Source organism: Hyperolius riggenbachi, chromosome 9, assembly GCF_040937935.1.
Source record: "Hyperolius riggenbachi isolate aHypRig1 chromosome 9, aHypRig1.pri, whole genome shotgun sequence".
Classification (NCBI taxonomy): domain Eukaryota; kingdom Metazoa; phylum Chordata; class Amphibia; order Anura; family Hyperoliidae; genus Hyperolius; species Hyperolius riggenbachi.
Genome location: NC_090654.1, coordinates 128620726 through 128646443, shown reverse-complemented (window position 1 = coordinate 128646443; position 25718 = coordinate 128620726). Strand labels below are relative to the sequence as shown.

Below are 25718 nucleotides of genomic sequence, written 5' to 3'. Positions count from 1 at the left end.
CACCTACTTTTTTTTGTCCCTAAGGGGACATGCCGCCAGAGGTGTCCAATCGCTGTGGCGGGTTTTTTTTTGTTTTGTTTTTCTAAGCCTCTATGAGGCTGTTTCTCCCTCCCTTCTCTATCCCCTTCCCTCCTCCCCTCCGTGATCTTTATGGAACAGGACGGCGATCCGTCCTGTTTTGCCTCTCATAGGCATCAGCCTATGAGAGGACGGCGATCCCCGGCCAAATAGAGGCCAGTGATCGCTGATCTCGTACAGCGTTGCCGGGGACCGCAGCGCTGTAAGGATGTAAACAAGGGCATTTCTTTCCCCTTTCGTTTACAAACAGCCTGTTAGCCGTGATCGGCGGCTAGCAGGCTAATCAAGGAACTCCATTCCGTGAAGTGGCAGGGAAAATATAAGTTTTACATGGGAGTGAAATATTGCATGCACGCGGCTCTTCCCTGGGAAACTGCAGCCCCAGGACTTGACGCCAATTGGCGTTAGGCGGTCCTGGGGCTGCTGCCGCGGCCACGCCCATCGGCGTCAGGCGGTCCCCAGGTAGTTAAACTATGAAACAGAGCAGAGCTAATAACCCTTTGAACTTTCCTGCAGTAAAACCTTATCTGAAGTTGCCTTTCACTATTTCTTTGATGTATAAGCGCTTTAGAAAAAGGGCTGTCATCCATCCAAGTTGGGTCAGAGAGCTCAGAGATGCTCTTTTGCATAGATAACTGAAGTTTTTTGGAACTCTTCCTGTACTGGAAAACAATATAAGACTTTTCTTTGCAACTAACATTCTATATCTTAGCTGTACTACACATACAATTCATCTCATAAGTTTATTTTCACTTCAGATTCCCTTTAAGTCAAGCAGTAATTTCACCCACAGAGCCTGCTCTTCTTTTGGTTATATCTGACTGAGAATCAATAGAAAAATAGGCCATGCATGTAGCTATATAGATTACATAACACATTACATAATTCATGTAAAGCCCAGTAGACTTTACTCGTGCTTTCAGGGCTGGTTCAAGTTCCAATGGGGCCCCAGAGCAAAGGTTCATACATATGTCTATTTTATCATGTAACATGTCACCTCAGGTAAACTTTAAACAGCACTAAGACAGTAAACTGTAGTGTACTGGAAAGCATTTGGGATTTTTCCCTGAACACAAAATGAATGCGTACCTACAGTAATTAACTTCAGTTTCGTATGCACATTTTTTCTGTGTTCCCATTGACTCGCATTAAACAAAAATCACACATAGAAAAAAATGCTGATTTGTAGTTCGAATTTAAAGCGCAAAAAAAATGCAAAACGCATACAAATGCCTGAAACATCTGATGCCATTAAAGTTCATCAAATGTGTGGTGACTGCGATTTCAGAAAAAAAGAAACACAAATGTGAAATCTAACAGGTGTGAACCCTGCCTGAGTTAGGCGTCGGCAGGTCGCAAGTGGTTGTCAGTTCACGGAGGGTGTCTCCGTGAACAACCTGCGAACTGCCGATCACGGCTCGCAGGCGAAATGTAAACACGCAGGAAAGAAATCCCTGCTGTTTACATCAAATGGCGCTGCTGCAGATCGGCGATCCCCGGCCTCTGATTGGCCGGAGATCGCCGCAGTCTGATAGGCTGAAGCCTATCCTAGGCGGCGCAGGACGGATGGCGTCCTGTGCCGTTCACAGCAAGCAGGGCAGGGAGGGAGAGGGAACGAGGGTGAAAAACGCTGCGGAGAGGGACTTTGAGGAGCCCCCCCGCAAGGCAGAGATAGCTGGCGGCGATCAGACCCCCCCAGCAGGACATCCCCCTAGTGGGGAAAAAAAGGGGGGGGGGGAAGTCAGGTCACCCTGGCTGAAATACGACCTGTGCTGTGGGCTGGAGAGCCCACGCAGCACAGATCTAAGGAAAATAGGCTGGTCCTTAAGTGGTTAATGTGATGGTTAGTGGTCCTCCCACTGATGGGGGTTCTGTCCATCTCCTCATGGGGGATTTTCAGGTTTTTTTTTGTTTTTCAAAAGCACTTTCCAGAATAGCATGATAGGAAGCATTTAGGTTCCCCGCGAGGAGAAGGACTAATCTAAAAGCTGCAGATAACAGGAGGGAACTATTTGGTTAAAAACACTTACTGTAAGTGACAGCTACATTTCAGTTTTTGGCATAGTGCCCCTTTAAACAAGAGTAGTAAAAAAGTAAAAGAGCAAGGAATTAGACTTTAGAGCAAATCTAGGTCATTTATTTTTGATTTAGAAGGGTTGTCTACTCACAGTGGACATCCAGCTGGACAGATCTCTTGCTGGGGCCAGCCATGTTCTCAGCCCAGCAGGTGATGTCCCGTTTGTTAAAGCCTGTGGAGACGTTGAAAATGTGCAGGAAGATCTCTGTGTCCGACTGCTGCAGAGACAATAAAAACACCAAGCCTGACCATTTGTATGAAATGCCTACAGACAGTATACCCTTGCTTAGACATTGTTAAACACTTGTAGATTTCATAAGGCATTTCAACTCTTTCCATACTTGCCTCAATTTCATACTGAGGACTGATTTTTGGCAAAATCCAGGTGACTGTTGGCTGGGGCTGCCCAGCTACGTTACACTGAAGGGTAATATTGTCCCCGTGGAGAATTGTAAGGTTCTGCTCAGCAATGTAGACTTCTGGACGGTCTGAGAAGATATACAAGGTGGTCAAAATATTTTTCAAAATCATTGCTTATACCAAGTTGAAAACTTTCTTTAACTATTTTTTATTTAGACTTTTTTTTTTTTTTTTACTTTTATGGACTAGAGCAGTTTCTACATTTTAGCTCAGTCACTGTTTAATCAGCAATAACATTATTGTAAACTAAGACATGTAGCAGACATTAGCTCAGCAATATGACAACTTGCCCAGACACTTGCTACAATTTTAACACCTGTTCTAACTTCATCAGTAAACTTACTGAAAAAGTATGCCCAGTACTAACAGTATTAACTGTTAAATGAGCCATCATAGTGATGATAATGATAAAGACAAGATGACACCTACATCTAGCCTTCACTATTGACCAAAGCCCACCACTAACCTTAACCTAGAACCACAGTCCATCATTTTAAACAATACAGAAAATGGCCGACAGTCTATTGGCAGTCTGTAATAATTCATGCACAGCTGGCCAGACACATCAAAATCCACTATTCAATGTTTGTGAGGACAAGAAAGTATGTGAAGTACACTAAAGCTGTCTCCAGGCAATTCATCTTGAGGTATATCTACTAAAACGGTGTCAAACCACAAACTAAAAAATCTCAACTGTAAGCCACTTTTTCCTTTAATTTCAGTCATAAGAAATTTAAAGCAATACTATAGCAGAGCAAAAAAACAAAAAACAAAATGAATTTGATACTTACCTAAGAAGAGGGCTCTGGATCAAATAAAGCCTTCACCGTTCTCTCTTCATCCCGAAGTTCCAGTGCCAGGCCCCAATGAAGTTCTTCAAACAGCTTGGTCAAATATGTCTTAAGCCCAAATTGCGCAGCCTTCAAAAGTACATGATTCCCAGAATATTTCTGAAGATGAGCAGATCTGTTCTCTGAGCTTGCACATGCGCAGTACCGATGTGCCCATATTCAGAAGCACTCAAGGAGGCGAATACTTTCAATGATTGCCGATGAGTCTGGAAGGCATGTAATTTCACCCAGGGACAGCAGTGGAATGAGGGTACCTAGTGTGGACCTGGACAGCCCTATGGGAACTACTTCCCTCTCCAAAGATGAGTATCAAACTCTTTTTTTTTTCTTGCACCGCTTCAATAATGCTTTAAATATTTCACTCCCATGTAAAACTTATATTTTCTACCCTGTCGATAGATAAAACAAGCTTATGTACCGCATTGCGAAATGTTGGCTTGATCGACATCGATTTCCCCACCGTCTGCCCAGCAGCTCAAAGTTTGGTTTCCGAGGTCAGCCCAGCCCTCATCTCTATAAATCTGAATCCATCGCATCTCACAGGAGCACTGGAGAGGGTTTTCTGTCAGGACTCTGATGGAAGGGAGAGGTCATTACAAAGAGAATGAGACGAAAAACAAACAAACAAACAAACAAACAAACATACAGAATAAAATCTCTAGGTTCTGTACTCTACTCATTTAGGACCCCTCTGTGTAGTTAATTAAACATTGCCAAAGCTGAGATGACTGTTTGTAAAGGTGTAATTAAATCTAGCTAGGGATGATCCACTAATGGTCACGTTGACCATTCTCAGGGAATGTGAGAAGCTCATACCGGGTATATGTTGGGAGTCCATACAGGTCAGATAACACACACACAAGTTCAGAAGTCCCGCTGTTTCCATCAAGTGTTGTTAATGGTACAATACCAGTGACAACTCTGCTCCATAATTTTATAACACAACTTAGATCAGATGCAACACTCGGTAACCAGAACCTACAATCCTAAAACAATAAACATGTTTGAGATGATCCCTTCATATTAAAAGGAACAAAAGACCACCAAAGGGGGCAGAAAACTTTGGTTAGATCCTTACAATTAAATAGTAAGCTTTTGGAGATGACTCTGTTTATAAAGATAGACATTTACTTAAAGTAAGTATAGCAAAAACATTAATTCTTTATTCTGTAAATTTTTATAGTTAATGCCAGTAAAATGTTAGTGTTTGTTTTCTAACAGATCTAAAGTATTAGGAGTTGAAACTAAATCATTTCCAGTAGCAGAGATACTCAGCTCCACTTCTAAATTTTTAAATGTTGAGCTCTCAGAGATATTATTGTGATTTGGATGCTACAAACTCAGCAGATGTGCTGAATCTTGCCCCATTGCACATGGTCATTTTCCTGAAAATGACAGACTAATTTTAGCACACAGTCAGATCTGTTCCAAAAACCTAAACTATATATTTGTTGCTGGCAATGTAGCAATATCCACTATTAACCACTTCAGCTTTCAGTCGTTTTTTACCTTATGCATCCGAGCAATTTTCACCTCCCATTCATTCGCCAATAATTTTATCACTGTTTATCACAATTGATTGATCTATATCTTGTTTTTTTCCACCACTAATTAGGCTTTCTTTGGGTGGTACGTTTTGCTAAGAATTATTTTTTTCTAAATGCATTTTAACAGGAATATTAAGAAAAAAATGGAAAAAATTCATTATTTCTCAGTTTTTGGCCATTATAGTTTTAAAATAATACATGCTACCATAATTAAAACCCACACATTTTATTTGCCCATTTGTCCCGGCTATTACAGCATTTTAATTATGTCCCTATCACAATGTATGGTGCCAACATTTTATATGGCAATAAAGGTGCATTTTTTCAGTTTTGCGTCCATCACTATTTACAAGCTTATAATTTAAAAAATATTAGTAAAGTACCCTCTTGACATGCATATTTAAAAAGTTCAGACCCTTAGGTAACTATTTATGTTTTTTGTTTTTTTAAATTGTAGTTTTTTTTATTTAGTTAAAAATTTAATTTGGGTATTTTTGGGTGTGGGAGGTAAACAGTTAATTTGAAATGTAATTTATTGTGCTATGTGTGAAAAAAAATGTATGTGCATGGAGTTGTACTATTTGGCCACAAGATGGCCATAGGTGATTTTGTTTAATTCCCATCCTCTAAGCGAGAGAGCTCGCTTACAAGAGGCACAAGGAGGAAGTGATTTATTTTTTTTTGGGTCAGAAAGAACGGCCTCTGAAAAGAAGCCATCTGTTTTTCTACCAGGGACTTAGATCAATGAATGGGAACATTGATCTCCGGGCTACCGGGAAGCGGCATGGGAGCACACTGGCGCGGGCACGATTGCACGCGGAAGCACACAGACACGCGCAGCAGCCCAACAGCAGCCTTTTGGATGTGGAAGTCACATCCAAAAGGCAAAAATGGTTAAGGTAAAGTAGGTATTAGCTTTATATTAAAGTGTAACTGTCGGGCATAAAATCAAAAATCAATTCTTTATTTTTATCTGGTGAACAAGTAATAAGGATGCTAACCAGGCAATCCAAAAGTTAAACTCTCTATTACTTTTCTTGTTGATGAATGATCATTCACCAGTTTACCTGACTCTTAATTGAAACACACAACATTTGGTACACAAAAGGAAGTTGCAGGGCATGCTGGGTTGTCATATTTTGCTTCTCTACTTCTATTTCTCTACTAGAGACGCAAAAAAGGACAACCCAGCATGCCCTGCAACTTCCTTTTTGTGCACCAAATTTTGTATGTACCAAATAAGAGTCAAGTAAACTGGGTAATGATCATTGATCAACAAGAAAAGTAATAGTGATTTTAACTTTTGTATTGCCTGGTTAGCATCCGTATTACTTGTTTACCAGATAAAAATAAAGAATTGATTTTATGCCCGAAAGTTACACTTTAAACACATATGGAACTACACATTATTCATGATATTAACACATAGAATAAGAACCATTAATATCTGTACATTTTCAAAAGAGTATTTGTTTTGCCTTTTCCATGGCAGGTCCCCCCATAAAACGCCCCCACTTCCTTGAAGACACCGCCAAACAAAGATACTTAAAATGAAAAAATTAAAAAGAAAACAAACGGTTGACCTACAGTTCCAGTAGAGGCAGATTGAAGAAGGTCTTCCATGATAGCGCCACCAGAGAATTGGAAGACAGATTACTGGGAAAAGAAGACACATGAGTTTAGATAAGACATGAGACAGATGTTTTATTATAAGACAAAAATAGACAGAGGGGCTCAGGGGCTGAAGACTGGAACTGTCAACACCAGAAGGAAGAAGGAGGTCAGAGGTCACACATATGGTTGTTTTTGCTGAAACCAAACCCTCTGTTCAATACTACTGTCTGCTCCCTACTCCCACATTTCCCTGCACTGCAAGACAAGCCATGGAAAAATACAGTAGGTAAGAAATACACTGACAGGTCATTTCTGCAGTTACAGTTATTGAGCAAACAGCCACTTAAGGAGTGTACATAGCAAAGTTACTAGAGAAACAATGTTTAAAGTGAAGAGGTTACTTTCTGTGAAAGCTGCAATTCAACAAACTCAGTAAGTCCCAGAAGATAGGCTGATGAAATGTGAAATGAATTCCAGTCATCCATCAAATTAACAACTAGAATGGAGGCTTGGGATGAGGAAGAGGGGTGAGTGAGGGTGAGGTTTACCAGAAAAGTAAAATTGGGCATATTACTTCAGCTACCAGTATCTTGAAAATGACAAGTTTCTAACCTAAATAGCTCTCAGGGCATCAGGGCAGAAACAAGAGCATAATGCAAGCCAGTGTGGGGGAGGGGGGGGTCTTTCCCTGGATTCACCAAAGGATGCAAGATGCCGACAATATCTCAGTGAACCAAATTCTGCTGTAATGTAAAGATAACCTTAGATCAGTTTGACCCTTTACATACAATGAAGAGTAGGGAAATGATTGTGATGGCCTATGACTTTGAGTAATATATATATATATATATATATATATATATATATATATATATATATATATATATATATATATATATATATATATATATTCCTTTTTATCTACTTTTCTTGATTTCTCTTTGTTATCAGTGTCCAATGTCAGCCCTGTGTCATTATCGGCTACATTTAGCTGGGTGACGACAGATCCAAACAGCTGTAAATAACATTACACGTGCCTACATACAGAGAGTCCTCTCCACGCTGCCCCGGGTACTGGGGATGGATACATTTCAGCTCTTGTCAGGTCAATGATTGGCCACAGGGGAGTGAAAATGAGCGTTTGCTGTCCGCCTTGGCTGAGCCCAGCTGCTGAGAGATTGGATTCCACTGCAAGCATTGATATCACCAAGTCTGACATCTCTCTGGAGTCTCTGGCCACTGTCACTGAGGCTTGCTACATACTATTATACAAGAGATATAACCATGGTAGCTACAATTCAGTGTGTAACTAAAGACATGAGAACTAAACAGCTGAACAGATAAAGCAATGTTTGTTTTAAAGGAAATCTAAACTTCTGAGGAAAGGGGTAAAATAGGCAGGTGAGCTAGTTGTGCACCTGAGCAATAAACAAAAGCTTTGATGCCCCCCCCCCCTTTCCCAGTGTTCACACCCCTTCCCTTGCCTCCACTTTAGTCACGCCCCTGGCACAGACTCTGTGAAGAAAGATTTAGGGTCCTTTGCAAAGGACATCATTGCATTGCAACGCTTTGTAATCATATTCCTATGGTATGCTTACATTGGATGCGGTGCGGCAGGTCCTATCGGGGCTACAACCAGCATAGCACACAGCTTGTCTTTAAGAAAACTTACTCAGTTTTAAAAGATTTGTAATGTATTTAATTTACACATCCAGTATGCTTGTTGGATCTTCAGTCCCTTGCTGTGTGCCACTATGTTATGCATGTTGTATTATCAGGGCCGGATTTGTACTTTTTAGCGCCCAAGGCCAACTATACTGTCTATTTGTTTTTTATATCTGTGTGCTCCAATGAGAATTCTACTTACTTTCCATCATTGGATGTCACAGACAATAACTATTTTAGTAATATGCGTATAGACTGTTATGTTTTCCTTAAGAACTTTTATGTTATGCTTGCTATCTCGTTAATGATGGAACCATTGTGTCACCATGAGAGGCTGATGTGTACCTGCATGATAGAGCTTACAGGTCTTGCAGGGACGACACAAGTACAGGACATAGGGTTCAAAGGGTAAATCTGTCCTTGTAGATAGGGATGGCTGCATAGAACAGCTTTACTGCCCCTCACTGAGCCGCCCCTAAATTTCTGGTGCCCTAGGCCATGGCCTATGTGGCCTTGCCAGAAATCCGGCCCTGTGTATTATATATGTTGTATATGTTGTACTATGTTGTGCATGTGTTTGGCATGAGATCTAAGATTTCTTTCTGAGGAATTGTGGGTGCAATCTCCCTCTTTCGTGGGCTTGTTCTGCAAGTTAGATGACTGGAGCTTGAGCTGCCGGGTGAGTACTGATCCCCAAAAGAGCTAAAGACAGGCAAGGCAAGCACTGATATTTATTATGATATGATAGAGTACATTTCCTAACTCCCAAATATTTATATATGAGAAAAATATAGGCGATAATAATCTGAAAATGTGGTCAATCTGTTTATTATAAAAAGATTGTCCCAGGCTCCCAGTCAAAGCCTTCTGGCACTATAGCAGAAGTTAGTTTTGGCTGACGGGTGCTCTTTGTAATTACAATAAACTTTTGGAAATTTTATTTTGCTTTTGTATTATTGGGAGTCAAGTGAATTTACTTACAGTCATGGCCAAAATTGTTGGCACCCCACAAATATTTCCAGAAAAGCAAGTATTTCTCACAGAAAAGTATTGCAGAAACACATTTTGCTATACACATGTTTATTCGCTTTGTGTGTATTGGAACAAAACAAAAAAAAGGAAGAAAAAAAGCAAATTGGACATAATGTCACACAAAACTCCAAAAATGGTCTGGACAAATTATTGCCACCCTTTCAAAATTGTGGATACATGAGATTGTTTCAAGCATGTGATGCACCTTGGGCAAACTCACCTGGGGCAAGTAACAGGTGTGGGTAGTTTAAAAATCACACCTGAAAGTAGATAAAAAGGAGAGACGTTCACTTAGACTTTGCATTGTGTGTCTGTGTGTTCCACACTAAGCATGGAAAACAGAAAGAGGAGAAGAGAACTGTCTGAGGAATAGTGAAAAAAATATCAACAATCTTAAGGTCCATCTCCAGAGATCTAGATTTGTCTTTGTCCACAGTGCACAACATTATCAAGAAGTTTTCAACCCATGGCACTGTAGCCAATCTCCCCGGGCGTGTACGGAAGAGAAAAATTGATGCAATGCAGGATAGTCCGGATGGTGGATAAGCAGCCCCAAACAAGCATGATGGCGTAGTGGTTAGCGCTCTCGCCTTGCAGTGCTGGTTTCCTGGTTCGAATCCCAGCCAGGGCACTATCTTCAAGGAGTTTGTATGTTCTCCCCGTGTCTGCGTGAGTTTCCCATGGGCACTCTGGTTTTCTCCCACACCCCAAAAATATACAGATAAGTTAATTGGCATCCCATTGGCACTAGACTATGATACATACAATACACAATACATACATAGACATTTAACTATGGTAGGGATTCGTTTGTGAGAACCTCTGAGGGACAGTTAGTGACAAAACAATATACTCTGTACAGCGCTGATGTCTGCACTATATAAATACTAAATAATAATAATACTGTAAATAATAATAATTTCAATTTCCAAAGAAAATCAAGCTGTCCTGCAGGCTCAGGGCGCAATCAGCGTCAGTGCGAACTATCCGTTGACATTTAAATGAAATGAAACTCTATGGCAGAAGACCCAGGAGGACCCCACAGCTGACAGAGACATAAAAAAGCAAGACTACAGTTTGCCAAAATGTACTTGAGCAAGCCAAAATCCTTCTGGGAAAACTTCTTGTAGTTAGATGAGACTAATCTTTTTGGTAAAGCACATCATTCTACTGTTTACCGAAAACAAAATGAGGCCTACAAAGAAGAGAACACAGTACCTACAGAGAAATATGGTGGAGGTTCAATGATGTTTTGGGGTTGTTGTGCTGCCTCTGGCACTGGGTGCCTTGAATGTGTACAAGGCATCATGAAATGTGAGGATTACCAAAGGATTTTGGGTCGCACTGTAGAGCCCAGTTTAGTTTTCATCCGAGATCTTGGGTCTTTTAGCAGGACATTGACCCCAAACATACGTCAAACAACACCCAGAAATGGATGGCAACAAAGCGCTGGAGAGTTCTGAAGTGGCCAGCAATGAGCCCAGATCTAAACCCCATAGAACACCTGTGGAGAGATCTTAAAAATTCTGTTGGGAAAAGGCACCCTTCCAAAGAAAGAGTGGTCCAAAATCCCAGGTCAGAAGTGTAATAGGTTATAGGAAGCGACTGATTTCAGTTATTTTTTCCATAGGGTGTGCAACCAAATATTAAGTTAAGGGTGGCAATGCTAGATAAGTGGAGAGAATCAACCCCCCCCCCCCCCCCCCAAGCTTGGATGAATGGGTCTGTAGAATGGATCAATTGTGTGGTGGCAGTAATCCTGTAGTCCAAGACACGAAGGAAGATGAAATGGCTTATGATGGAGGTGAATGGGCTAGACCATGCAGAAAAATCTGGTGAGTAATCACAGAAGGGTATATAAACAAAAGATAAATATACTGTAGATATATCTCGGGATAAAGGTAGACGGGGTTTGAGGTGGGCGGGCAATCCTGTAGTGGAGACTGGTGATAAGGTTGCGGTGTTTGTGAATTTTGAGTGAGTAGATTGTGGAATAAGTGTTGGATGGATGAGGATTGAGTGTGTATGTATACATGTGGAGGCTGGAATCATTGCCCATCGTTCCAGGGTTGGTAAAGGATTTGACTCTGAAAGGGCGAGTATATGAGCTAATTATTTATAAGTAATAGAAGAAATATATACATAATATCATACGAACGATGATGATAGCATTACCCAGCGATGGCATATAGCCACTTAAAGAGAGTCTGAAGCGAGAATAGTTCTCGCTTCAGACCTCATATATAGCAGGGGCACGTGTGCCCCTGCTAAAACGCCGCTATAGCGCGGCTTACCGGGGGTCCCTGTCCCCCCAAATCCCCTCCGTAATGCGGGGGAGCACTTCCTGATTGGGGCAGGGCTAACCGCCGCAGCCCTGCCCCACGCGCGTCTGTCAGCGCGTATCTCCGCCTCTCCCCGTTTGATAGACGCGCTGTGAGGCAGGGCTGCAGCCGTTAGCCCTGCCTCTAGGAATGGCTAATCTGCGACCAGATTTCCGACCAAGGTTTGCGGGGGGGTGGGTTGGGGGGTCAGGGATCCTCGTTTAGCCGCGGGATTGCGGCGTTTTAGCAGGGGCACACATGCCCCTGCTATATATGAGAGCTGAAGCGAGATTTAGTCTCGCTTCAGTGTCTCTTTAAAGGAATACTGTAGGGAGTCGGGGGAAAATGAGTTGAACTTACCCGTGGCTTGTAATGGTCCCCCGCAGACATCCTGTGCCCGCGCAGCCACTCACCGATACTCCGGCCCCACCTCTGGCTCACGTCTGGAATTTCCGACTTTAAAGTCAGAAAACCCCTGCGCCTGCGTTGCCGTGTCCTCGTTCCCGCTGATGTCACCAGGAGTGTATAGCACAAGCCCAGTATGGTCTGTGCCTGTGCAGTACGCTCCTGGTGACATCAGGGGAAGCGAGGACACGGCAACGCAGGCGCAGGGGTTTTCTGACTTTAAAGTCAGAAATTCCAGAAGTGAACCGGAGGCGGGGCCGGAGCATCAGTGAGCGGCTGCGCGGGCACAGGATGCCTGCGGGGGACCATTAGAAGCCCTGGGTAAGTTCAACTCATTTTCCCCCGACCCCCCCTACAGTATCCCTTTAAGGTTGATAGGCCTCTAGCTGACAAGCTTTCCGCATGTGGTGTGCATCTGAGTGGGAAAAAAAAAAATAAGTTAAGGGTGGCAATAATTTTGTCCAGCCCATATTTGGAGTTTTGTGTGACATTAAGTCCAAATTGCTTTCTTTCCTCCCTTCTTTTGTTTTGTTCCAATACACACAAAAGGAAATAAACGTGTGTGTATAGCAAAATGTGTTAATGCAATACTTTTCTGAGAGAAATACTTGATTTTCTGGAAAAAAATTCTGGGGTGCCAACAAATTTGATCATGACTTTATTTGCCCTCTTAGTTACGACTGATTGTTTTTTTTTTAGCTTTACTTTTTGGTTTCCTCCTATGTTCTTGGTATGTCTATTTACTCCTATGTAGTATTCCCTATCAGTGCTCACTGTTAGCATTTTGGAGAGTGATCACCCTCCTGGAACTTGGGGAGACTCACTACCCAAGTGAGGATGGATAGATTCAACAGTGTTAACACTGACTTGTGTGTAGCATTCTCTTTATCTTACCAACTGAATTTAATATAGTGCTTAGTGGCTCCTAGTGTGTCTGCCTTGTTCTTCTTCTTGAGAACTATGCAGATGCTTTCTTTGATAACTATTTAGATATACTGTATTCAATATATCATTCAGTATGAATTACCAATTAGCTTTTGCCACCCTCTAGGAGATTTGGAGGATATCCAAGCAAGCAGATGGTCACTCGAGCAGCGAAAGAGTTATTCACACAGTACCAGGGATGAACTTTTATGAACCACATCACATTGAGGCTCCCTGCACGCTGCAAATCCGTTTTGCGATTCCGATTCCGTTTCCAATTTTCAATTCCGATTTTCCCTAAATGCAATCAACAGAAAAACGGAGGGAAAAACGCAGCATGCAGTAACAATTAAAAATCGGAATCGGATGTAAAAATGATAAAAAAATCGGAATCGGAATCGCATGCAGTGTGCAGGGAGCCTCACAGTTTCTTGTTCCTTTGATGGCTTACAGGGGCGAAAAGAGATCATCTGCATATTCAGTAGTGGTGCATTGTGGGTAACCACAAATGTTCACTTATAGCTGAATTATTGCAAATATCTTCTGTTTTAAGAAGTCAAATTTCACCAAGCATTGCTTATTAGTAGGAGTGCTTTTTGGTCTCTTTTATCCCCCTACACATTCCTAGTCATTTGGGTCACCCCGAGCTGCTTGGCTACTCTGTTGTACTGGTCCAAGCCCTATCCCATACAGCCATATCTATCCCATACAGTCATATCTATCCCTGCCATGTACTGGTGAGGGCCAAAAGCCCAAAACAGGCTGTCTACATGTGGGGTTGGTGAGGCTGTGTAATATTTAAAGCTATAGGCTTGCTATACACCAGCGGTTCTGGGTGCTTGTCTGACTTACTGGGGTGAATAGAGATAATTTGCTTATTCAGTAGAGGTGCATTGTGGGTAACCACAAATATTCACTTCCAGCTGAATTATTGCAAATTTCCTTCTGTTTTACGAAGGCAAATTTCATCAAGCATTTCTTATTAGTAGGAGGGCTTTTCGGTCTCTTTTATCCCCTTAGACATTCCTAGTGGTTTGGGTCACACCGAGTTGCTTGGTTACTCTGTTGTTCCTTTAAGGGACTCTAGTGGGAAGATATGCCTGATAGTGATAACAAACAAAATATATGACAAAAAAAAGAAAGAGACCCGATTATAATGCCTGTAGCAAGAGGACTGAGGTTAGTACTTATATGAAGAAAAAGATCTCACCCGTGGAGTGGGCATGTAGTACTAGATGCACTTATTGTGGTTATCGTAACCCATAATCAAACTATCTAACCTTAAAATATTTTGAATGTAATGGTTGTTAGGGGTGACTGGAGTCTGCACATCCTAATTACACTATGACCGTGTGAATAAGCATTGCACCTTCAAAGTTTTTTTCAGTCAGAGATGAAAGGGAAAGTTCTTTAAAACAAGACCTTTGTACAAGGTTTCCAGCTTAATAGACTTCTGTCAACATTACCCCAAAACAGCAAAGGAAATCTAAACAAACCAGCTATGATGCACACAAGAAGACACAAAACACAAATACAAAAACAATAAGCTACAACATCTAAACATTGTTTTTAATCAGGCACAGATGACACGTGTTTGTGGCATTATAAAGCATCCTTCAACATCTTGTAAACCTTAATTTACCTTTGCCGAGGCCTACCACAGTGCTTGAGCCTCTTCTGTGGAATCGCCTGATTTTGTTTTGAGGCTGTTTATGCTTTTGTCGTTTACAATTGACATGATTGATGGTAAAATGCACAATGCTGTAAGCATTCTGAAGTAAACTGTACTCTCCTTTATCTGTTTTCTATTTGATTGCCTTTATTGCAATCTGCAATCTAAAAAAAAACCCATCTATTTACCTCACGATAGGTCAACTCAAAATTCGGCAAATTAGTGTCATCTGTCATGTTTAGAGAACATGTTTTACTTATTCAGTTGCTTTTGTTGCCTTGTTGTAATTTACATGTTCTATTTTCACAATGCATATGGCTGATTGTATGCCAATGCATAGCATTGCATTACTGACGGGCTGGGCAACAGAAAAAACTCAAAGTGGAGCCAAAGCAGAACAGCCGACAGCCAAAACCAATCAAATTAATAGAGAACCATTTGCAGCAATTTGATGTTCAAAATGAATTACCTAATGTAGCATACACAATAAATACATGGGGGAAAGAGGTGCCCAAGATAAGTTAAGAACAGTAAAAGAAAAAAAAAAACGGGGTGGCTTAACTCAAAAAAAGGTACCTTTTTCTTGCCTTAGATTCTCCTTTGGCACATTAATTGGCCTGAGGAAGTGGGCTAGTACCTACGAAATGCGTTTACAGTGCATGTAATAAAATCGTTATTATTAACAACTTGTCTTCATTGAGGTAAGTAAGCCACCTCGTTTTTTTCCCCTTTTACTGTTTTAAACTCAGTTTTATAATACCTTGGACACCTCTTTCCCCCCATGTGTTTCCACTCTCCTCTGGAGGGGTGTTCTAATCGGTCTTTACTAGTTCAACCATTATTTGACTTTTTGTTATCCTTTACCAAGCGTATAACTGAGTGGAGTCGGGATTGTGCATCTCAACCTGCCTACAGTCGTTGGTTGCCCGACTGCAGCCTTCCTTTGTGAGTACCCTATTTTACATTACCTTATTGCATATTATTGTGACTTACTACACCATCGAGGCTCCCGTTGTCTCTGTTTTTTTTTCCTCTCAGGGTGTATTCTGACCACCCTCCACATTTATACCATAAATAAGATGTGGTAAATGATCACTTACCACTTTTGCAACTCGCTCCACTTCACATGAGATCATCTCTCAGCAGAGCAGAGTTAGGATTTAATATAATTCCCACCACCATAGGGGCTAATTCTGTACTGCTCGTTCTAGCCCAACAGGCCTCAAAGTTTACATTACAAAATATATACTTACCTGTTAGTACACAGGGAAGGTGAAAATCTTATAACAGGCTTGTTTCATTGTCATTTGAAAGGATTTTGTGCCATAACTTACTAGATGCTTATTTTTCATATGCTAATTTAAGTTAAAGAGGAACTGTAGTCAATGGGCTCGATTCACAAAGTGGTGCTAACCCAGCTAGCACTCCTAAAAGACTTTAACCATTGCACCACGCTGGTGAAAAGCCAGTTTAGGTGTGATAAGTTTAGGCATGATAAGTTTAGGCGTGATAAGTTCAGATAAGTTTAGACCACGCGCAAAGTCCAGCGCACAAAGCAGCGCCATTAAACTCTATGCGAAGTGCACCAGACTTTGCTAGCGCAAAACTTTTGATCAGCTGTGCACTGCGGTGCTAACCCAGTTGGTGCTTAAACTTATCACGCCTAAACTTATCATGCCTAAACTTATCATGCCTAAACTTATCACGCCTAAACTGAGTTTAGGCGTGATAAGGGGCTTTGCTTTGTGACTCAAGCCTAAAATAACATAATGAATAACATTGCTTATTTTATTAGAATATTCATTTATAAATTATTTAGTCAGTGCTTGCCCACTGTAAAATCTTTCTTCTACCTGACCTGATTTACTTTCTGAAATATATCACAGGCAGCATCTTTAGTACTGGCAGGTGAACTCTATGGAATGTTCACTTGCTGAACATGTTAAAGCTGTCACTTCATGTTCAGCACTTAGCGTGGAAAGCTAAGCTATTTGTTCTTGTTAAAAAAAAAAACAGTATGTGTTCCATCGCCTGCATTTAACAAGCCCTTTCCCGAGGATGGGACTGGTGATGAGTTTGAAGCAGGAGTAATGTCAAGTTCAACTATTACAAGAAAATTCATAATTGCATATTGTTTCATTAAACGATCATCTAGAACTGCAACTTATTCTAACATAGAGTCTCTTCTGCAAGCAACCTCTGATTATGTTTTTTTTTTTGTTCCGAATATGCTTTCAGTTGCTTAGATTTAGGTGTATTTAAAGGTCTAACTCCAGATTTTGTTTTGGGCATAGTGAAAAAGGGTCTAAACCTCTGTCACGTCATTATTTCTGAGACTGTGACCCTGTTATAGAGCTTTACACTTCATCTATTCAGTGAACATTTCTAAGTGAGAATACAGATCCTAATATTACTCCTGGCATGTTCTAAACTTTACTCATGCTCTTTGAAAACCTCCTGTTGTTGGTGACCCTTTTACTGGAACAGGAAGTTGGAGGAAATCTGCCCAACTAGAGCCACCAAGGAAAACTGGAAATGAGACAAAGGGGAAAGGGAACATTTCTTAAACTAAGAAAGGTTCCTGCTAATGACAGACACCCTATTTTGTCTAGAGCAGTATCATAATTAATTATTCTTCTGCATGTATGTCTGTCAGCTAATTGGCTAAGAAAGTCTGGAGTCATCGGACTGGAAGCTTTCATGAAGAAATTACCCATAACAATCCCCAAGTTGGAGGAGTAGAACAAGGCCTGGTTCAGTCAGGAAGCAGCAGGTAGACCCATGAGGAGCAAATTGTCTCATCGAGGGACTGCAAAATGCCTACCTAACAGAAATGTATTCTCATCAAACCTTAAAACTGCAGAAGCCTTTTATTCATGTTTAATTACTCATTCCAGTCACCTCAACTGTGAGGACTCCATTAGCAGCACACACCCTGCCAGAATTGCTCTCCCGCAATTAGGAACGCTCCAGATGAACACTTAGTAATTTAAAAAAACAACAAAACAAATGCTCTGTAAGCCATTTTGTTAATGACAAGACAGAGTCCACCAAACTAAGCACAAGGATAATGTCAATGACAGGAAAAAATATGGTGGTGACACAGTATAGGAGGGAAAGATGAAAATAATTCAAGTGATTTAGTTTGGAATCATGATGTTGTACAATAAGTGATAGATATAGATAACAAAAAAAAAAATCTTAAAACCACCTGCTGCTTAACTGCATTGCTACTAGCAAATGTTCGCCTCCACTGCCTTTCTCATAGTACATACATGTCAGACTCTGGGTTAAACCTGGCATGTAAAGCTATCAAATTTGACCCACCAGTGGTTTCCCCACTTACCATTATGTTTGGCCCTCTCTAGGAGCCCAGCAAGGAAGCTATAATGGAGGTGAAGCCCTAGATAACTAGACACAAGGGATCTGTATAGGGAAAGGATTGGGTCACTATACACCAGGGAACTGTAAAGGGGAGAAAGTGGGGCCACTAGCCACCAGGGAACAATATAGGGGAGGGGGCCACTAGACACTAGGGAATAGTATAGAGAATACCACTAGACACCAGGGAACTGTGCAGGGGAGAGAGGACCACAAAACACCAGGGAATAAATACGCAAAGAAGGTCCAGTGTACTGTACAGGGGAGGGGTGGGAGGAGGAGGCATTAGACACCAGGAACGGTATAGGGCATGGGGCCACTAAACACCAGGGAGCTGTATAAAGGAGGAGGAGAGGGCCACTAGATACCAGGGAACTGTATAGGGGAGGAAGGAGGCATTAAACACCAGGGAACTGGAACCACTAGATAACAGGGAACTATATAGGGGAGAGAGTGAAGCCACTAGAGACAAGGAAGTATTATAGGGGACAGGGCCACTAGACAACAGAGAACTGTATGGGGAGGAAGGACCACTAGACACCAAGTAACTGCATAGAGGAAGGAGGAGGCATTAAACACAAGGGAACTGTATAGGGGAGGGAGGAGAGCTACTAGACACCATAGAACTGTATAGGTAAAGGAAGGGGTCCATTAGACACCAAGGAACTTTATAAGGGAGGGAGATGGCCACTAGGCATTGAGGTTGGCCACTGTCTTGGTCCCAGTGTTTAATTTCAGCCCACTTTGTATTTGAGTTTGACACTCATAATTTAAAATGTCTTGAGCTTTGTATTCCTGATAGAACTATCAATCTTAGACAGCTTTATTAATTGCTTTAAAGAACAACTTTTTTGCTGAAACTTGCTTAAAGAATAAAATTGCTTATTTTTAACTTTATAAATAATTCGGTCAATGTTTTTCCATTATAAAACCATTCATCACCCTGCTTTACATTTATTAATTTATCACAGGTTTGTGTAAAAGTAAAAGCTACTCTTCTCCAGAAATGATTATTTTTCCTTGCATATAACCAGTCAAATCAACTGTTAAGAGAGATCATTTGGTATAATGAGGAAATTTAATGTCACTTCATAAACATATTCCTTGAAGAAGCTCTAGTATCTGATCTCACTGCGCTGTCTTGTGGTTTTCAGGATATCATCATTTAAGTACAGAGGTTTGTTAACTTTATTTTTCGAAGCCATTCATATCCTGCTTGCTTTTAACTCAGAATTAAGTCGGGATCAAGGCTTATGAATACCAAATAAGCCTATAATCTCAATTAGTAAACATGCAAACCACCGTTTAATTAACCTAATACCTTGGGTTAAGCCAAGCATGTACTCTTTGTCCACTTCTAAAAGCCCATTCATATTAACAACAGGCTGCATTCAGTGCATTGCTATGAACTCCTAATGCACTAAAGAAGGCTTTCCTGCATAGTACCATGAGCTATTCTACTCTGTGGGGTTGTATAGAGACTACACAGTGTCTAATGCACATAGCTGATTACCCTGTCCCTCTTTCCTTCTCCACTGACCCTCTTTTGGGTCCAATGTACAAATTTTGAAAGATTAAATAATTTTCCATTTTAAATAGTCATTCCAATGTGGTAAATTTTATACAGGTGAAATTCGAAAAATTAGAATATCCTGCAAAAGTCAATTTATTTCAGTAATTCAACTTAAAAGGTAAAACTAATATATAAAATAGGAAGCCTTTGCAGGTGTTTTGGACTCATTAGCCGATTAGAGTCTGACAGTGTGAGCCTAGAATATTGCCCATGATTTTAAAGTTCTCATAAGCTGTAAGCCATAATCATCAAAATTATAACAAATAAAGGCTTGGAATATCTCGCTTGCATGTAATGAGTCTATTTCATATATTAGCTTACCCTTTAAGCTGAAGTACTGAAATAAATGGATTTTTGCACAATATTCTAATTTTTTGAGTTTCACCTGTAAAGCCCTCTTACTAAAACATTATGCAAAACAGAAATGTGCCCTCTTAAAGAAAACCTGTAACATCAAAAAGATCCCCTGGGGGGTACTCACCTCGGGAGGGGGAAGCCTCAGGGTCCCAATACCCGATCGCCGTCGGGTCTGCTCTACTGCGCAGGCGCAAGTCTCCGGCACCTACGCAGTAGCACCTACGCAGTACGAACTGAGATCCGGTATTTCCGTCTACTTCGGAGCCAAAAGCCGCAACAGCGCCCCCGCTGGAGCCTGGAAAGGTAAATATTGAACAAGCTGACGAATTTGTCGGGCCGCTGTTCGGAGGGCTGCAGCGAGACCCCCGTGGGACAGAGGACAGCGTGGGAAGCCTCATTGGGACCTTGAGGCTTCCTCCTCCTGAGGTGAGTACCCCCCAGGGGAACTTTTTGATGTTACAGTGTCTCTTTAAATAGGGATGATCAAAGAGATGCAAATAATTCGGAGTTTATGCAAATTTTTCAGCAAATTTGTTCAGTTTGAAAATGGACCAATCAGTTTAAACTCAGGTATAAATTGATTGGTCCATTTTGAAGCTGCAAATATTTGCATACAAATTTGCATACATTTGCATTGATCATCCCTACTCTTAAAACAGAACGTATTTACGAATATTCAGGTTGCAGTGAGCATTTAAGGTGTCCCACAATGCATCACTGCTGAATATGCAAATCGTCCTTCTGTGGTTCCTAAAAAACCAAACACACCTCCAGAACCGCTGGAATGCAATAATGTGTCAAATCATTAAATTCTAGCAGTTCTGGAGGTGTGCATAGCTTTAAGGGACAACAAAGGGACAATTTGCATATTCAGAGGTGATGCATTGTGGGACACTTTACATGCCCACTCCAACCTGAATAATCGCAAATAGCTTCTGTTTTAAGAAGTCAATTTCTGTTTTGTTTTCCACCAATGTGTATCACCAGGCTAACGAAAGAACACAATGTCACAGTAATGGACAAGTTAACTATGATAAAAGATGATTGAAGAGGTTGATTTTATGGAAAGATAGTAAGAGATGGAAGTCCTGAATAACTCCGATTTGTATGTGCCTGTGGACCTGAATCTGTACCTCCCAGAGTCCCATTGGTCTTTTGAAGAGTAATACATGGGAGTTTTATAAATGGGTAGATCAGGCTTGTTCTTCGCTGGATGCCACGGTTGGAAATACATCCACTGGTAGAGACATAGCCATAGCTCAAAACCTCACAGCATTGGTACTTCCAATGGCGAAGGGTTGTTTTTCTCCATAAAGCTAACATCGTACAACTGTACGAAGTCAAGTGCATTGAATTTCCAATATTAGTAAGGGCTCCAGCCAGCTTGATATCACCACCTGCTAAGTTACTGTAGGCTTCTTTTCTGCAGCTGCTCACTCCATATGTTCCAGGCAATGTTTCTTGGCCTTCTCTGGTTGCATATAAACTGTGGTGGACTCTTTGAAGAGAACGCACTCAATAATCCTTAATCATGTTTGATTTGTTCTGTTTCTGGGGTATATCTTTGAAAGCATTATTCTCCTAGACCTATCCTAACAACCAGGCCTGAGGAGAATCAGTAAGTCCATCACTTGTGGAATCTTTTACACAGAGAACTATATTATGCTATTATACAATGTCTATTCTGAAAAGGTTGGGTAGGGGTTCAGCTGCTAAAACTTTATATTGACAGCGTTAGTTTTATAATTTATAATATTCTTTGGAGCTCTTATGCAATAGGTAAAAAATAATAATCTTGATTTGAGAACCAGATAGAAATAAACTCTAAGAATAGTCTCTATCTTGCTTTTGTCGCCCGTTCACTTTGGTGCAGGGAGAGCCAAATGACGCCTGACAGGAACTGATATAATGTAAAAGGACCCTTAGGGCTGGTTCAGACGGACGTTTGGAGGCATCGCGGCGGCAATGCGTTCGGGCTTTCAGCAGCGTTCGCGTTGCGTTCAGATGCGGTCGCGTTTTTTCTTCCCCTAGGGGGACATTACCCGTAGCGGTTAACCGCCCCTGGAAGCTACATGTAGCTTCCAGGGGCTCCTTGAACGCCAGGGAAAATCGGGACCCGAACGCCGCGTTCGTGCAAACGCGCATGAAAGCTTGGTACAAACGCTCTCATTCACTTGAATGGGAGCGTTTAACGCCAAGCCCCGAACGCTGGCTGTAAACGCTCTGCAAGCGTCCGTCTGAACCAGCCCTTAGGGCTGGTTCAGACGGGCGTTTTTGTGGCGTTTAACGCAGCGTTTCAGACGCAGCGTTTTTTGGGATCTACTGCCATCCCATGCAAGTGAATGGGAGCGTTTAGAGCTGGCTTTTGCAGGCTTTCATGAAAGCCTGGCAGTAGATCCCAGCGTTGCGTCTAGTCTCAAAAGCAACATGCTGCTTTCAGAGGCAGTAAACGCGAGGAAACAATAGCAGAGACCAGAACTGCTAGCCTTGAACGCTTTTCAAAAACTTTCAAAAGCTAGCTTTTAAACGCTGGCGTTTGAACGCAATGCCAAGCAAAAGCTCAGCAGACGCCCGTGTGAACCAGCCCTTAATCTAAACAACACCAATTAATAACAAAGGCCCCTTGACTGACTTTCAACTTTTTGGATGGGAGAGCGCAAGTGTTAAAATGGCTGCATTAGCTCTGTGTAACATCAGGCATTCAATACAACAAGGACAGCTTCACTATACTTGATTAATTATTTGAAATGAACAGAGATTTGCTGGCCTGTTGGTTCCCTAAAAATACATTTGTTCCTTTAAAGGAAAACTACAGTGCTATTTTTTGTCCTGAATCACAGTTTCCATTCTTTGTTCTGAAAACAAACTCCTCTCTATAGATTTACTTACATGTGAGTCATCCGAGTGTTCATCTGAAACGCGTCTTCGGAAATGTATTTCAGCCCCGTGTTTGATATTGTCCTGTCCATGCAAAACACAGTAATAATTAAAAAAAAGTTTGAAGGCACAATAGTTTTCCTTGCCCTGTGTAGGCATTCAGGGCAGTTCATGTTTATATATGTGTATAAGCTCCTTTATTGAGAAAATCACTTTAAAGTAGCTATCATTTTACCAGCCATTTCCTGTAGTGCAGACTCCCAGAGCTGCAGGCTGCAATACCCTCAGGTAGCTTTGTCTTGCAGTCTCAACAGCATGATATGCTGAATAGAGAAGTAGTAGCAGACCTGGCGACAAAGCCTGGAGCTAACGTCTTCAGCTGAGCTGCTTCAGGTCAGATTACTTTATTTAAAACAGAACTTTACACACAATACATAACATTTGGGTATTTTTCTTACTAATTCAGCCTCTTGAGTCAGTGTGTAATGTATGCCAGTAACAACCTAAACCAGTGATGGCTAACCTTGGCACTCCAGCTGTGACAAAACTACAAATCCCATCATGCCTCTGCCTCCCAGAGTTATGCTTAGGGCGGTCAGAGTATTGCAATGCCTTATGGGACTTGTAGTTCCACCACAACTGGAGTGCCAAGGTTAGCCATCACTGACCTAAACCCCTCAAGTTGTATATAGAATTTTTGTACTTTATATTGTAGATTTAATGACTCATTAACCGCTTACGGACGGCGGTGATTGAAATTTACGCCCTGATCTTCTGCTGTTTTTGTCAATGGGCTTCGGTAATTTACTGCACTTCTATCGCACCTGTGAAAATTTTTAGGAATTAGCACACAAAAGTCTAAAATACCGAATGCGGTATCTTCCCGACCAGATATTTTTTTCGCACAGCTTTTTATGAATTTGCCTCAATGTAATGAACTTTGAGGTGACTGTCAATTAGTCCAGACATATAGTGCTGTTTGTGTTTCATTCTAAGACAAAACTAATGTGGTGCACAAGGAAGAGAATTTTTATGATTTCACATGCTTGGCCATCATTGTGAATTGCCACCAAAGTAAGTAAGCTTCTATCTGTAATGTATAAAGCTTTTATAAATGGACCTATCAATTCAGTGGGCAGAACAAAGGTGTTTTGTAGGAGCTGTTATGGAAAACATATTTTTGACACCAGCCTTAATAGTGAAATATGGTTTTCATGGCAACACTGTATCCTTTGTGAGAAAACTGAGGGTGTTGCACTGAACTTGGTCCCCACCCTGCCCAACAGAATTTCCCCTCAGTTCATCCCCTGGCTCAAGGTCACTTCCTTTCTCCCCACACATCCTGAATCATTCATCTTCCTTTCCCCTTGTGGCAACTAGAGACGTGATGACAAGAGAAATTAATGTCTCTCCACCCGGAGACAAGCAGGAGTTGAGTACTCACAGATTTTTTAGCTCTCTGAAGTTCTTCATGTCAGCCTGTGTTAGGTTCAGCAAATCCTTCTGGTTCTCGATCACCCTGTTGGAAGAGACAGATGCATCAATCAAAATTTAAGGAGTCCCCCAGGCAAGAGAGGCAAAAGAGACCTCAAGACCACAGCGTCTCCCTTACAATGTCGCTGCAGAGTCAAGTCTGGGTCATTAAAATGTGATTTTTCATTGCAAACAATCAGTGGCCGTTTTCTGACAAACACAACTCTATAGGTCCAAGTTTTATAGAAAAGTAATTTTTTAATGTACACACACACTATTATCCAAATATAAAATATATAAACTTTAACACATGTATGCAAAGTTTACTTTGCTATAACTGGTAAAGAATGAACTTCAAAATGAAATATCAAAAAAATAATCTGAAGCTGTTCAGGTCTAGAGATAACTAAAGCCCGTAAGTGCGCTAGCAAGCCTGGCATGGAAGATTCTGCTATTAGTCATGTCATACCTGATCATGACAGTGGTTGCTGAAAGAGCAATAGCATCCACAGTACTGGTTTAAGTGGCATGGGAGCCCCAGGGAAAAGATAACTTGGGGGTCCCTACCCAGCAAGGTCAGGCCCCGGGCCCCAGAGTCAGCTGCCAACAACAACCCATTGGGTGGTCCCCACCCTGACTGCTCCATGGGGCCCCTGCACAATGTGTCTGCTTTGTAATAACTCCCCTGTCCCAGAGCAATGCTCCATCCCATGCTCCATCTTCAGCCCGCCTCTTCTGCATGTGGCACATGTTATGCATAACTAACCTGTACTGGGTCATGGAGAAGAAGCAAGTAGTGGATGAAGATGTAGCATGGACAGAGCAGCATGCTGGGACAGGGGAGTTATTACAATGCAGCCACACATTGAGCAGGGGACTCGGGAGCAGTCGGGGGGGGGGGACCACCTGGGAGGTCCGGTAGAGCAGGGGGGCCAGCAGCGGTCAGGGGTACTGGGGTAATTGCCTCGTTTGCATCAATGGCAGAGACGGCCCACAGGATCTATACAAAAATTGCAAACATTTGAGCCAAATAGCACAAAAGTTTTAATACATCCAGGCCAGGATAGTGGACTCACTCTTCATATTCAAATAACTTCTTCAGCTCAGGAGACCCTTTAGTAAATAAAATCATTAGAATAACTACTGAATTGTTTGTGTACTTATAATTTAAGCCCATCTTAAGGTTCTGGCTTTATTATTTGGCATACAGTACATGTAAAAAGGGTTTGGGAAAAAATATGGGTGAAGTTTGGGTGAAGCTGCTAGTAGAATATCATCAATATTGTCAATATTCTACTAAGGCATCTACGTCCTCCCTAGATTAATCTGCCCCCTAGCTACTCCTAAATCTAGACCTACTGTAAATCCTATGCCTAACGCTCCCTGCCCCTTCTTTAACATAATTGATGCTCTGGCTATGTCCGGCGCCCAAATTATACACCGGGCACTGC

General features: G+C 41.5%; 1 protein-coding gene and 1 long non-coding RNA gene across 5 annotated transcripts in view; one reads left to right on the top strand and one right to left on the bottom strand.

Moving 5' to 3' along the window:
* The window catches only part of NTRK1 (neurotrophic receptor tyrosine kinase 1), a 184803-nt gene that overhangs the window by 69893 nt on the left and 89192 nt on the right, over positions 1 to 25718 (bottom strand). For all 4 annotated transcript variants that reach the window (XM_068253493.1, XM_068253494.1, XM_068253496.1 and 1 more), the window contains exons 2-7: positions 24239 to 24313; positions 22807 to 22878; positions 6561 to 6629; positions 3845 to 3999; positions 2501 to 2643; positions 2247 to 2373 (exon numbers count right to left, since the gene is read on the bottom strand). In XM_068253493.1, the coding sequence (XP_068109594.1) occupies positions 2247 to 2373; positions 2501 to 2643; positions 3845 to 3999; positions 6561 to 6629; positions 22807 to 22878; positions 24239 to 24313 (641 nt within the window). The remainder of the gene's footprint in view (positions 1 to 2246; positions 2374 to 2500; positions 2644 to 3844; positions 4000 to 6560; positions 6630 to 22806; positions 22879 to 24238; positions 24314 to 25718) is intronic.
* LOC137532684 (uncharacterized) lies at positions 6936 to 17423 on the top strand. The gene is made up of 3 exons (XR_011023970.1): positions 6936 to 7019; positions 15475 to 15551; positions 17263 to 17423. It is a non-coding gene; the product is annotated as an uncharacterized lncRNA (long non-coding RNA).